General features: G+C 45.4%; 1 protein-coding gene across 1 annotated transcript; it reads left to right on the top strand.

Moving 5' to 3' along the window:
- The first annotated feature begins 1,419 nt into the window (after window positions 1-1,419).
- Window positions 1,420-13,333, top strand: MYMK (myomaker, myoblast fusion factor). The gene is made up of 5 exons (XM_073314759.1): window positions 1,420-1,554; window positions 3,902-4,016; window positions 8,545-8,693; window positions 9,979-10,095; window positions 13,187-13,333. The coding sequence occupies exons 1-5, from the start codon at window positions 1,420-1,422 to the stop codon at window positions 13,331-13,333; spliced, it is 663 nt and encodes a 220-aa protein (XP_073170860.1).
- The last annotated feature ends 319 nt before the right edge of the window (window positions 13,334-13,652 follow it).

Genomic DNA, 13,652 nt, shown 5'->3' with positions numbered 1-13,652 from the left:
TTTTCCGCAGACCACATACATTTAAGGTTAATAGATTTTAAGGTCTGATAAAACCATTACAAATAGCTAGTCTGTTGCCATCTCATAGGGGGCCAAGTTCAGCCACTCTTTCTTCTGTCAAGCTCTATCTGACTCCAAGAGCAGTCCAATGATTTCAGCTGAAAGTAAGTACTACTAAGATTGAGTACAGTGGCCCATACTTTTAAAGTAAGTGGTTTCCATGGAAAACTACTCCGAATGTTAACACACAATGGGCTAGAGCAGGGGTGGCACGTAAACTGCACCTCCCAGAGCTGGTCCCAATTTTTCCTTTAAAACTTTTTTTTTAATGGAAAAATGGCTTTTTGAGCTAATGGAAATTTTCTCACCAAACTTTTCATTTTTGTCCAAAACAAATGGTTTGTTTATTTGAAAACCAAAAATAATATTTTTTCAGTTTTTAATAACTGAAAAATGATGGCAAACCTAAAAAATCCACTTAAAGTTATAATGAACAATACTTTTTGATTGTTTTGTATATTTTTCAACTCGTTCTAACACCACTTCAAGAGTAGTCCTATGGTGCGCTGTGACTCCCTGACACCCCTCTGAGTCATAATTGCTCCTCTGCTTCCTCCTAGCTGCAGTGGGGAGTAATTTACTCTTGGGCTATCCCAGCAGCATGTATACGCAGGCTAACACAGCTGCCTGGCCAATGAGTTGAGGAGGTGGAGCTAATCCATCCATTCCCGCCCAAACTGAGAGGTGGTGGAGAAAAGCAAGCTTGCAGTCAGCTTACTTCTGGGCTCCTGGATTCAAGGTCTATGTGACCCATGCATGAGTACAACCGAATTCCTATGCCCCCTTACTCCCTTGTGCCAGCATGTAGTCCGTGTCACTAGCTGGTCCAAATGAGGCCTATTCTTCTTTCCACACATGCACCCTCTGCTACTTTCAGTGGGAATCCCCCCAGGGAACAAAACTTGACCCATATATGTTGCTTGATACCATAACAGCCTGTTTACAAGAACGCTGGGCAAGAGTGAGACGTGTCAAAGGATGTTTTGCTTGGCGACACAGGGCATTTGTCCCCATTGAGCTCCAATGCGTTTCAGGAATGTTAAAAAAAAAAAAAAGAAAGAGAATGTGAAGACCATTTAAAGGGCAAGCCATCAGCAGCTGTGCCATCTTCCCCTTCAGCTGCTGGCACATGTCATCTGCTGACATCACCTAGAACGAACCCAGCATCAGGGCATTTAAATTTTAAAGCACACTTGCCACAGCTGTTTTCACAACACTCTGTAGTCCTACTTAGAGCTGCTCCCTGCTGTCCTTCTGAGTTCTCTCTAACCAGCTTTCTTACTGATTTTTTTAAAAGGTTTTATTCCTCTGAATAATAATATTCCTCCGCGTTCTCCTGTGATTGTCACCCATCCCTCAATGGGTTCACTAGTTGCCAAGCTTCTCCTCCCAACTATCAGCAGCCTGGTCTTCCTCCCGACCATCAGTATTGCAGCCAAGCGAAGATTCCACATGGAAGCCATGGTTTATTTCTTCACTATGTTCTTTGTTGCGGTAAGAATTCCTTCTGTTTCTTTTGTTGGCAATGTCCTACTTTACCCCTTTTCTGCAGAGTCTCCGTTGGGAAATAAACATGCAAGTGGGATGAAGGATTTACAAAACAAACAAACAAACAGGAGTCTTATGAAATACTAACGGGGGGAAACACCATACACTGGGGGGGGGAACATAGCGTATTGCGTATCTGAAAAATACCCACTGTTGGATACGTCTTGCCACTGTGTATTGCCCTGAGTATTCTGAATGAGATTCTTCAGTTTATGATAACAAAGAGCAGTGATCATAGGGAAATATATTTGAATCCTTTATTGTAATTGCACATTTAGGGTGTGGTAGCATCTGTCGGTTTGTCTGTTACAGTTCATAAGTGGCCATCCCGTATTCTGGTTTTAAACTGTATTTAAAGTAAGTTGATGTTTTGTAATTTTAGACAAAAGCATACAGTGGAATTATTGATTTTACGATAGCTGAATTATGGTGTAAATTAAAGCTGGGAAAGGGGGAATTTATGGAGTAGCAGAGGAAAGATTGAGGGAGATGCCACAGAGTTATCAAGAAAGATGATTATTAACTTTCCAGTCTGGCCGAACAGTCTTGAAATTGTACTAGCCTAGAGTGAAAATCTATTTGCCTTCCCTTCCCATGATAATAATGGGGGTAAGAAGGCTATTTTGTTCACATGCACACACAGAAATAATTAATTCACTTGCTCTAGTCATGCAGATGAGTAGGACTTTGCACAACTGTTCACTCTATTATTATATACACACATTGTTTAACTATACAGAATAGAATTCGCATCATCAACCTAGTTACCTTTCATAGAATCATAGAATTCAGAGATACTGAAATTTTTACACATTCTTAATTTATTTACATGCACATTTCATAGAATCATAGAGTATCAGGGTTGGAAGGGACCTCAGGAGGTCATCTAGTCCAACCCCCTGCTCAAAGCAGGACCAATCTCCAATTTTTGCCCCAGATCTCTAAGTGGCCCCCTCAAGGATTGAACTCACAACCCTGGGTTTAGCAGGCCAATGCTCAAACCACTGACACAGTGGGGATGAGTGTGGTATAAGAACCTGAACAGAACTGGATTTCTTCCTCCATGCCCAATAACTGAACTCATATAATATTTAGCCTTTTCCATCATAGATTTCAAAGCACTTTGTAATGGCAAGTAAGAATCGTTACACCCATGTTACAGATGTAGGGAAACCCAGGCCCTGGAAGGTTAAGTGACCTACCCAGCATCGTCAAAGCACGTCGGTGGCAGAGCTAGGAGTAGCACACATGTCTCCAGATGCACAGTGCAGTGCTCCATCTGCAGGACCACGCTCATCCCTTATTATAAAGGCCAGCCTTGTTAACAGGGAAAAAAATCCTACTAGCATCTAAAAACCTACCAGACTGGCTAATAAAACTGTACCATGCCACGTAAACACATTTGGCACCATTTTAGGACCTATTACAACTCCCACTGAAGCCAATAGAAAACTTGCCAAGGACTTCGATAGGAGGTGGATCGGGCCCTTAGAGAATAATCTGAAGATGCAAAATATTAGAATGTAAGAAAAGGGAGACAGCTGCCAGGGCTGTCAGAGTATGTCAGGACGAGCAATGCAGTGATGCAGCTGCTGCTGCATTGTATAGTCCCACTCAGACTCCCCCACAGGAAATTCTTCAGCCCAGTGAAAGCATCTGTCCATCTTAGACAAGTGCTTCTACTTCAGCCAGAAATGCTCTCTCCAGCTCTCTCCTCCCCATCTCCAGCCTTCTCAAAGCCCAGCACCAAGCGGGGGAGGGGGGGTTCTCTCAATGGCAAAAGCTGCCATAGAAAAGAGAATGGGCTGAAGAATTTGCAGCAATTCTCACCGTAAACGATATTGGTGTCCCCAGAGAGAAATGCTGGCAAGAATTGTGTCAGGTCCATTTGTTGCCAAATGGGTAAGAGACCAAATCAGGAATGGAGAAGCATCTCAGAGCTAGCAGAGGGGGCGTAGTGGAGTCTAGTTGTCCGAGGAAGAAACTAGAGCTAGGCAAATATATACAACAAAAGAATTCCCACAAATATGCCTTTGATATTCCCAGTGAATTTTCTTTGCCTGTGCTCATACCCATTGTGCATGAAAATGTTTTGCAAATATTGTAGCGAATGAGTTTACGGGCAGGAACGTCCATTGAACCAGTGAATTTTAAGGGAATGCTGCAGAGCTTGAAACTCGCCCTTATACAGAGAAACAGCACAAAGGCCTAGGCACAGTGTAAGTCCTGTTTAGGCTCAGTTGTGGCTGACCCCTGCCTTGGTAATGTGCCTTTGAATTATCCTTTTTAATAGATTTACCATGCATGTGATGGACCTGGTTTGTCAGTGCTATGTTTCATGCGGTATGATATCCTGGAGTATTTCAGCGTCTATGGGACGGCTTTGTCCATTTGGGTGTCACTGATGGGTAAGCATGAGTCTTTGTCAGTTCTTAACATGTTGCAATATTTGTGGGTTGGTGTTTTAGGGTACAGGACTTGTTGGTGTCTGTGTCACAATGGTTAGTGGGCTTCAGTCATGAGAGAGATGCTGTCCCCTATGACTCCCAATTATAGGAGCCAACTTTGAGATATTTCCTTATGGAACCCAACCCAAGCTGTGGATTTCTATGATTTGAATTGTGCTAGGGCCTCAGGCCTGTAATCATAGGCCAGGGTCCCACTGTGCTAGGTGCTGTACAAACTCAGAACAAATAGACAGTACCTGTCCTAAAGAGTGGCTGGAAAAGCTCTGCATCTGGAGACAAGCACTGATTCTTGACAGATCTGTTTAGGTATTTGTACCACATTCCTCGCCCTGGAAGCCAAGAAGCCCACAGATGGATGTCCACCACCATTATCAACTCTTAAGCAAATCTTTTTATACCAGGGCTCATTTCTTCAAACTCTGGCAAACATACATAAGCAAATCAAAACTCATTTCTTCTAACAAATAAATCCCCCTGATTTATCAGGACCTAATTTTGGCTGTGAGGAAATATCAGAGCATGTTGGGAAATGGAAAAAATATCTCATTACCCTTTTTTATTTAAAATCTGTGGGTTTTGACCGTTTTCATTTTTTCCTTTCCCCCCTCCACCCTCCCTCCACGCCGTGTTTCCCATTTCCCTGCTTTCTTTTTCTCCCTTCTTCCATAAAGGGAAAAGAAAGGGCAAAGAAAAAAAGAAAAACAAAAGACTAAATTTTCCCTCTTTGATACGGTCAACACATTCTTTGAAAAAACTTTTTCACAAGAATTTCTGATTTTGGCAAAAAGGCCAGTTTTCAACAAAAAAATGTTTCATTCAAAAAATTCCAACCAGCTCTAGAATATATATTCTCTACCTTGATTCACGTGAACGACTGACAAATCACTCAACTCTACCAACCTTCCCAAAGCTCAAGTGAGAGTTTACAGTCACATTCCCAACATGCCTTGAGACCATTTTATCCCCACCTCTCTGGTCTCTTTTGATGGAAGGATGACTTGGCCAACATGGCCCTTCCAGGCCAGGGTATCCAGAGTTTATGCAGCATCTACACAGAAAAGGGGGACTGGAATACTTCACCCCACAACTAGGAACATGATAAACCTTCTGTATGTTAAAATGAGTGTGGGAGAAGTTAATCACAAATATGGTTGAGCTCAACAACAGTTTGAATATCAAGGGAAGGGTTCAGCTTGGTTCCTAATCTATCCATCGTGTGTATAGTCTCCTTTGTGATGACTTTAAAAAAATAGGCAAATAAGATTCCAGGGCCATTCTCCACTTGATTAGAGCAATTTCAAGGTAAATGAGTTTTAATCTCTATAACTTGGCTGGTTGCAGCTCGGTTGAACTTGATTGCTTTACTATTGAATTTTACAAAAAATAAAAAAATCAGAACTAAGAGGTTTAAACTATTGACCATCAGGGAAACAAATTAAAATGCGGACATTTATCCCTGTAAAAATGTGATCCAAGGACACAGAAGGTGTGGTGACTGAAATGTGGGATAGCTTTTCACCATGTTGCTTGTAAAGATTGAACACACATGTGCGTACGTACAGACCCTTGGGCATGTTTCCTGGAATGCAAATCCAGGACAGCCATAACACAGCTGGGTAAGCTGGAAAAGCATGGAGCCCACTGGGATCCATAACTTTTAATCAGTTATTACCTGATTCTGTGCTAAACAAAAGCCTCTAATAATTTACTTGCACTGGCGACTTCAAGTTTCCAAACTTCAAGCAGGTGTCTGTGCAGCCTCTGCTGCATCCAGAGCGAGTTAGCAGGATTCAGATCTTAGGGTGGACAGGGCCCAAATAGTCCTATAGGATCACATGTAGAAGATGGTGCAAAGTCATTAGGGCTGAGGGCTCAAAGTGAAGAGAATAAGGAGGAAGCTAGAGATCCTACCATGCCTGACCATTGGCTCAATTGGCTCAAGTGCCTTGGCCTGTCCACCTGGAAAACTGAATATTACGTTGTTCCCCAGGATCTCCTGGGAAAGTGAATTCAGCCACCACACCCTGAAACCTCTGGAGTTTGGCTGGCACTTGCAAAGTCAACTAGGGGAATTTAGCTACACAAATCCCACATCCACATCCACCCTAATTGAATTGGCCTCGTTAGCACTAACCCCCCACCCCCCACTTGGTAAGGCAACTCCCATCTTTTCATGTGCTGTATATTTAGTCCTGCTTACTTGTATTTTCCACTCCATGCATCTGATGAAGTGGGTTATATCCCACGAAAGCTTATGCCCAAATAAATTTGATAGTCGCTAAGGTGCCACAAGGACTCCTCGTTGTTTTTACAAGTCCCACTGAAATTAATGGGAGCTGTGTGGCTAAAGTCACCATCATCCTTGGAAATCTTAACCTTTGGGTAAACTTTTCAAAAGTGTCTAAGTCAGGCAGGGCCAAACTGTGGCTCGTGAGCTGCACACAGCTCTTTTACAGTTAAAGTGTGGCTCGCGGAGCTCCCCCTCCACACACAACCATTCTCTATCTACCAGACTGGGCTGGGGGGAGCTTGGGGTTTCTGCCCTGCAGGGAGGGGTGTCTAAGGGCTTTAGCCCCACAGGGGGCCATCAGAGCAGAAGCCCCAGGCCTCAGCAGATGCCACCCCATGGGGTTGGCTGTGCGTGTGTTGCGGCTCTTGAACTTCTGAAAATTATTGTATGTGGCTCAGAGGGTCAGTAAGTTTGGCCACTCCTGATCTAAGTGATTTTGAAGCCTAATTTCCATTTTGAAAAGGGACTGAGTCCCTTAAGAGCCTAAATCCCTTTGACTTTCAATGAGATGCAGGCTCCTGGGTGCCTGTGTCACTTAGAAAAATGGAACTATGTTCCTAAATCTTTGAGATACTTGAAAAGTTTTACCCTTTGTCTCTTTCTGCAAAGGTGCCTCGGAGAGCCACACACAAGAGAACTCTGAGCCTGTGAGCCCTTGTCTGCACAGCTGTGGGTCACACTTGGTGTGGCCCTGAAATAATCGTGCAGTTTATATTCCCTACAGATAACCCAGCAAGTCCTGTCTCACACTAGGGTACTAAAGAACTAGATGGGCCCAAGTTCCGCCTGAACAATTAACAAGATTTCTGCTGTTTGATCTCCTCATAGCACTTTACTGGGAAGAAATGATCGTCGTGGCTAATATTGTTAGCATGTCTGTGTTTGTACAGCACCTAGCACATTAAGGTCCTAGCTTATGACTCAGGCCCCTAGGCAGCACAGTAATACAAATAATTAATAATAATCACAATTATGTCATGCCACCATGTGGAACAATGGGAAATATCCACTTTGTGCCACTGCCCCGCACAATACAATGCAGTCTTGTGCTGTTCCAAACCTTAATTGTTTTGACAGACAAGCAGAAAATATCAGAGGCCAGCTTCCTACTGCTTCTCTCGGTCTGTAATTGATGACTTGGGGGAAGGAGGTAGCCAGCTACACAGTGCTAACTGATCCAATCCTGGGCAGTTTGTCAGCTGGGAAAGCCGCCACGTGAAATATTATAAAGCACTGAGTGGGCCATCAGACTGAATGAATATTCCTAGCCCTATTTGTTCTGCGTGCAGAGAGGGCCAGGTGCTGTAGAACGAGCTGGTCTTAGATTGCTCCATTTTAAAGTTGTTCTTAAAAACCTCTGATGGCAGTGATTCTACCCCCTCCCTTGGAAGCCTGTTCCAGAGCTTAACTACCCTTAGAGTCAGACGGTTTTTCCTACTATCGGACCTAAATCTCCCCTGCTGCACATTAAGCCCATTACTTCTCGGCCTATCTTCAACGGACGTGGAGAACAATTGATCACCTTCCTCTTTGACAACAGTTGGTGTTCCCTGTGTAAGATACGTCTAGGAACCTCAGTATGTCCCCACTGCGCCGAAATGCGCCCCAAAGCCCTGTCTGCAGCTAGAATCTCACTTTCTGGGAGAGAGCTTTGCGGCATCTCCAGCTGGTGTCCTGCTAACCTCCCCTTAATCCCTGCTTGCCTGGAGGCAAGGAGCTCTGGTGATCTCAGTGGTCTTTGAAGCTATCTTAGATGTGACACTGTATGTGATTCTCTCACCTCTGACTAAAGCTGCCCCTGGTTAAGAAGGAAGGAAGGAAATGAACTGGAGGGTAGAACATTTTCATGAGACATTCAATTACCCTTTTTTTATCTCAGAGAGCCTGGGAGTCAGGAAATCTGGGATCTACTCCCAGCTCTGCTAGAGGTTTCCTGCCCACCCTTGGGCAAGCCACTTTGCCTCTCTATGCTTCACTTTCCCCATGCACTGTATAATAACACCAACCTAATAGAGGAGTGGTGGGGTTAGGGTCAAATTCTCAGGGCTTCCATCAGCCATGTTTAGCCCAAAGTGAACCCTTGGATGGAAGGTGCTGTAGAAACACCAAGTATCTGGAGCAAATCAAAGCAATGGAAGATTAGATGCTCTGATCCTCACTTTGGTTTGTGCCTTGCAGCTCTGGCAGAGTTTGATGAGCCTAAAAGGTCGACCTTTGTGATGTTCGGCGTGCTCACTATAGCAGTGAGGATTTACCATGACCGATGGGGATATGGCGTCTATTCAGGACCAATCGGGACGGCCGTCCTTGTGATAACCGTGAAATGGGTAAGTAAGAAGCCAGCTGGCCACTTCACATGGGCTAAGTCACTTCTGGACAGAGAGCTGCAAAGTTCTATCCACCACATCAGTCCCATGTAAGCCCTGAGGTCTGCTTGTACCCACCTCTCAGCCTACCATCAAAGAACAAATTGGGAGTTTCCCAGTAAAGCTTTCAAGCGACAGAGAAGACACTGCAGGGGGAATAATTTTCTTTTCTAAACCAAAGTCTGCTGCACATTATGACACTGGGGCTGGATTCAGAAGGGAAATGGAGTTATTCTGTGTTCAGTGAAAACGGAAAGCAGGCAAATAACAAAAAGCTTTTGTGATCATTGCCGGATTTGATTGGTCTGAGCCACTCTAGCGGATCTCATGTTCTTATGTTTCTAGTCATCAAGAATATATTTATGGAGTTTTTACAATAACCAAGAGGCAGTGTGGTCTGGTAAATTGCCCTGAAATCAATGGAAGATTTACCTAAAAACAGGTGGTACAGCAGAGCCATAATTCTGGTGGAACAAACACAGGTCTGATTCTGTTTTAAGGCTACACAATGTGGCTTCCAACTTCTGGGGGTGACTAGAAAACAGTGGCCTTCCAAAGGGCATATTATGCAGCAAACCATAGGTTGCCACGAGTCAGATTTATTAAAGAGAGTGTCAGAGTTATTAGAGAGAGAGAGTGTGTGTAAAATTGATAGAACAAAAACTGTGTAAGGACCAAGCATCATGGAAAATTCAGTGAGCCCAGTCCCAAGTTAATAATGTCACTAACCTTCACTTCTTTATTAGTATTTATTGTATTACTGTAGCCCAGGGGTCGGCAACCTTCGGCGCGCAGCCCAACAGGGTAATCCGCTGGCGGGCGGCGAGACATTTTGTTTACGTTGGCTGTCCACAGGCACGGCCCCCCGCAGCTCCCAGCGGCCGCAGTTCACCATTCCCAGCCAATAGGAGCTGCAGATTGGGGTGCATTGTCAGAATGATGTGAAGGCCTAATAAAAAGGGATTTGCTGTGGCGAAGGGAAAAGTAGCCAAGTGCCTGCCCACACTGTACCTTGCTCTACTCAAGACTCACTCTTGAAAGCAGCAAACAAGAGCACAATCTTCTCGATCTCATGTCCGGTCCCAGGCGTTAAGAGCTTTAGGATCAAAGAGAGTAACCCAACCAGCCAGTCACTATCAGAGGTTTTGCTTACTTTGCTTTTTAATTGCATGGGATCTTTCAGAAGCTGAACAACGAGATTGAACATGGGGTGAAAGGGCTTCACGTGCTTTCTGTTCCCTTCCAGCTGCAGAAGATGAAAGAAAAGAGAGGCCTGTACCCTGACAAGAGCGTCTACACACAACAGATAGGCCCAGGCTTCTGCTTTGGGGCGTTAGCACTCATGCTGAGATTCTTCTTTGAGGTACCTGTCTGCACAATAAATTACAGTGATAATGACACTGTAGTCATTATCACTGTGTGAAGGAGATTCCCAGGGTAAGAGGATCTCTGGTTCAAATCCAACCCAGGCCAGAATTCATCTAAAATTATTGCCTAGTCAGCAGGTCTTAGTCTTAGTCCTAGTCCAGGTGCCAGCGGACAGATGTCCATTTCACATACAAAAACCACTGCCAAAGGCTCACCTGAGCAGACATTGTGCTGAGTAGTGATTTAGGTGCCTACATCCCTGTTTTGACTCCCTGCAATCCCCAAGACTCCCGCCAAACTCTGTAGGTGCCTAAACTCACTCGGCACCTAAGTGTCAGGTGAAAGGTCCCTCGGTGCCCATGTTGCTGCCTCTGAACATGCGCGTGGCTGCCTCACCCTAAGCGTCTGGAGGCCTATCTCCCGCGTAAGCCCCAGAGCAACTCGCATACCCGGGGAAGCCGGGCATTCATCCACCTAAATCATATGTGGGGCCCAATCCAGTAGACATATGCTGAGGCCACATAATGGATTGGACCCCCTACGAAATCCTGCTGAAGAAGGAAGGGGTGGGGCCACTACCTAGCAGTTAGAGTGCTCACCTGGACTGTCGGAGACCCAGGTTCAATTCCCTCTCTCGTCGGCATCTCCCATTGGCTAGCTACATGGCGTTCTGGCTTTTGCGGATTACATTGGCCCCTATCTTCCCCATGCATTGTATTGGATCCTAGGTGCCTCGCTCAGGCTTTGTGGATGGCAGTGTTGTTTTCTAAGCATCTAAAAGGTGGGCTCTGCAACACTGCGTATTGCAACACCTAAATCCCTTCATGGACCCCACCCTTCTTGCCCTAACTCACGGCACCACAAGGCCCTGAGGAGCTCTGCCAAAGGTGCTAATAAGACTATTTAAATGGACGGCTTCTCACAGTGGGCATGCCACCCTCTCATGCAGCTCCCCAAGGGAATGCCTTCAACCCCTGCGCACTGAACAGCTTAAAAAGGAGGAAAACTGATCTATTAATAGAGCCCTGCAAATCTGCAGATATCCGCCTTATATCCACGGATATCCATGGACTATGTTTGCAGATCGCGGATCGGATGTGGATACAAATTTTGTGTCTGCGCAGGCCTCTATCTATTAATTATAACCAGAGTTGGGCAAAGAATTGACAGCGAATCATTTAGTTGATGAAGATTTTTTTCGTCTCTTTTTCCATTGGCAAATTGTCTGTGAACAGCTCACAATTTTCTCCAGTGGGGGGACCTCTTGAAAATCTGGCCCTGTGTGATTTAGCCAAAGGTCAAAACCCATATCAGTGGCAGAGTGAGGACCAGAACCCAGGAGTTCTGATGAAGGGCCTGATCCAATGTCCACTGAACTGAGTGGAAGGATACTGATTGACTCCAATGGGCATTGGATTGGGCCCTCAACCTTCTGCTGTAACCACTAGACTATACTCTTTTCCTGTACAGAAGGCCCTACGTCACCAATGTCCATGAAGAAAAGGGGACATAACACTCTCGACCCTGCCTCTCGCTGAGCATGTGTTCAGCCCTTGGGTTACTGCCATTTTGTGCATTGGGAGCAAATCGATACGACTTCACAGGGCTGCCAGAGGATTATTTTTCAAAGCTTTAAGTAATTGCAACTTCTAGCAGAACATAAAAGCGTCACTTAGCACAAATTCCCCTCCCCCCAATCCACAATCTCCTCCTTCCTTCTGCTTGAGCTTCTCCTAAGCAGTGTAATGAAACACTTCATTCAAGAGCAGAGAAATGTGCAAATCAGCCTGTGTTAAGTCCACTTTACTTTTCCACGGCTGCCTGTTTAAGGCTGGAAACCCTTTTTCAGCACTGAAGGGAGGCAGAGGTCTCAGGATCTCATTTCTGGGCTGGTGGGTGTGACCGGTATTGCCCAGATGGCCTGTAACAGAAGAGGGGACGGGTAGGACGTGTACACAGAGCATTTATCAGTGATGCTCCTCGAAGGGAGAGATTTTCCAAAGAGCTCAGTGCTCCCATTGAGGCACCTGAATAAAGGCCCCATTTTCAGAAGTCCTCTGCATTCATCCTGGCCAAAATAGAAGCCAATCTCTTTTGGAAACTTGGTCTTGTTGCGGAGGCAAACCACACTGGGCCAGGTAGTTGTGAGTCTATTTGGACACAGCTCCTTTGTGGGAGACCACGAGTTGCAAATATGTTCACACCATAAGGGTGAAATTACACCAGAGACCAGCCTGATGAGGGCATATTCCATGTCTATGGGGATTTGCCAGTACTGGGTCTAAGTTCAGGCGTACCAAAGCAGTAGAAGCCTGCTGTACCATCTTAGGTGAGAGGTACTGCAATTTCTGGCACTTCGGGCAAATCAAAAGGCTTTCACAGTGAGTTGCTAGATGCTATACCATGGTCTCTTAATCTCAGTGCCCCAAGCCATGCTGGCATCTCTGTGATACTGCACACAGCAGATCTCCAGAGCTTCCCAGACAGGAGGTTCCAGCAGCAACAGCCACCCAGAGCTCAGTGAAAAGTGCAACAAATAGTTCACCTCCCTTTTGTTTTCACTTTCTGTGAGCATCCGCGTGACTGGTCTTTACTAGCATGAATAGCCCTCAGAGCGCAACCTTTCAGCATGCACATCCAAGCATCAGCAGAGAGCTAAATATAGTACAGTGGCAGAGAACTCATTTTAAATCTGGTTTCTGCAGCAGGCATTCACACCAGAAATCCACTGACGGGCCTGATCCAAAGTCCACTGAAGTCAATGGAAAGACTGCCGCTGACTTCAATGGGTTTTGGATCAGGCCCTATAAGAGCATTGCTTATCCAGTCAGGGAACAGAAATAATACCATGTGATTTATTTGACCAATCGCAACTAAGCAACACAGCTTGAATTTCAAATAGCAAGGCACTGAATGAAAAGGGAAAAAGACTGAATGGGGTGCCAGGGCAGAGAACCATGGGATTAAATCTGTCCTGTGTGTATATGAAATACTCTAAAATTTCAGTGATGTGAGAATCTTGAACCCAGAGAGGACGCAAATCCTCCAGCAGTGGAAACTCTCACTGACTCTCTCTTTGGTTTCAGGAGTGGGATTACACCTACGTGCATAGCTTCTACCATTGTGCTTTGGCCATGTCCTTTGTCCTGTTGCTGCCCAAGGTGAACAAGAAGGCAGGGAATGGGGGAAACCCCGCCAAACTGGACTGCTCCACTCTCTGCTGCTGTGTGTGATAAGAGTCTCCCCTGCCTGGAGGCTGGGGCGCCTGTATCCCAACACGCACCTGTTCGCCACCTGGAAGGACCCTACGAAAGTTATGCAGCCCTCGCTCGTTAGTCCAGTGGGGATTATGACCAGAAACAAGCTGCCAGCTCTGAAGCTTTTTTCCCTGCGGTGGAAAAGAATTCCACTGCCACCCCCCACACCAAAATGCAGGTTGTTACAAATTTTTAATTTGCTGATGAACAAAACTGGTCCTATTCAACCTGAAAGGCCTTGTCCCTTGGCCATCATTCATACCAGAGGCTTCCATGTGTCCATGTAGCCAGCTGA

The sequence above is a fragment of the Lepidochelys kempii genome, chromosome 16, assembly GCF_965140265.1.
Source record: "Lepidochelys kempii isolate rLepKem1 chromosome 16, rLepKem1.hap2, whole genome shotgun sequence".
In the NCBI taxonomy this organism is placed as follows: domain Eukaryota; kingdom Metazoa; phylum Chordata; order Testudines; family Cheloniidae; genus Lepidochelys; species Lepidochelys kempii.
This window is presented reverse-complemented; position numbering and strand designations above follow the sequence as displayed.

Bases quoted from the DNA above. Each gene is read 5' to 3' on its own strand.
- MYMK (XM_073314759.1), top strand. From the start codon at position 1,420: ATGGGTTCACTAGTTGCCAAGCTTCTCCTCCCAACTATCAGCAGCCTG. The intron at 8,694-9,978 runs GTAAGTAAGAAG...GTTCCCTTCCAG, and splicing joins TTGTGATAACCGTGAAATGG to CTGCAGAAGATGAAAGAAAA. The intron at 10,096-13,186 runs GTACCTGTCTGC...CTTTGGTTTCAG, and splicing joins TGCTGAGATTCTTCTTTGAG to GAGTGGGATTACACCTACGT.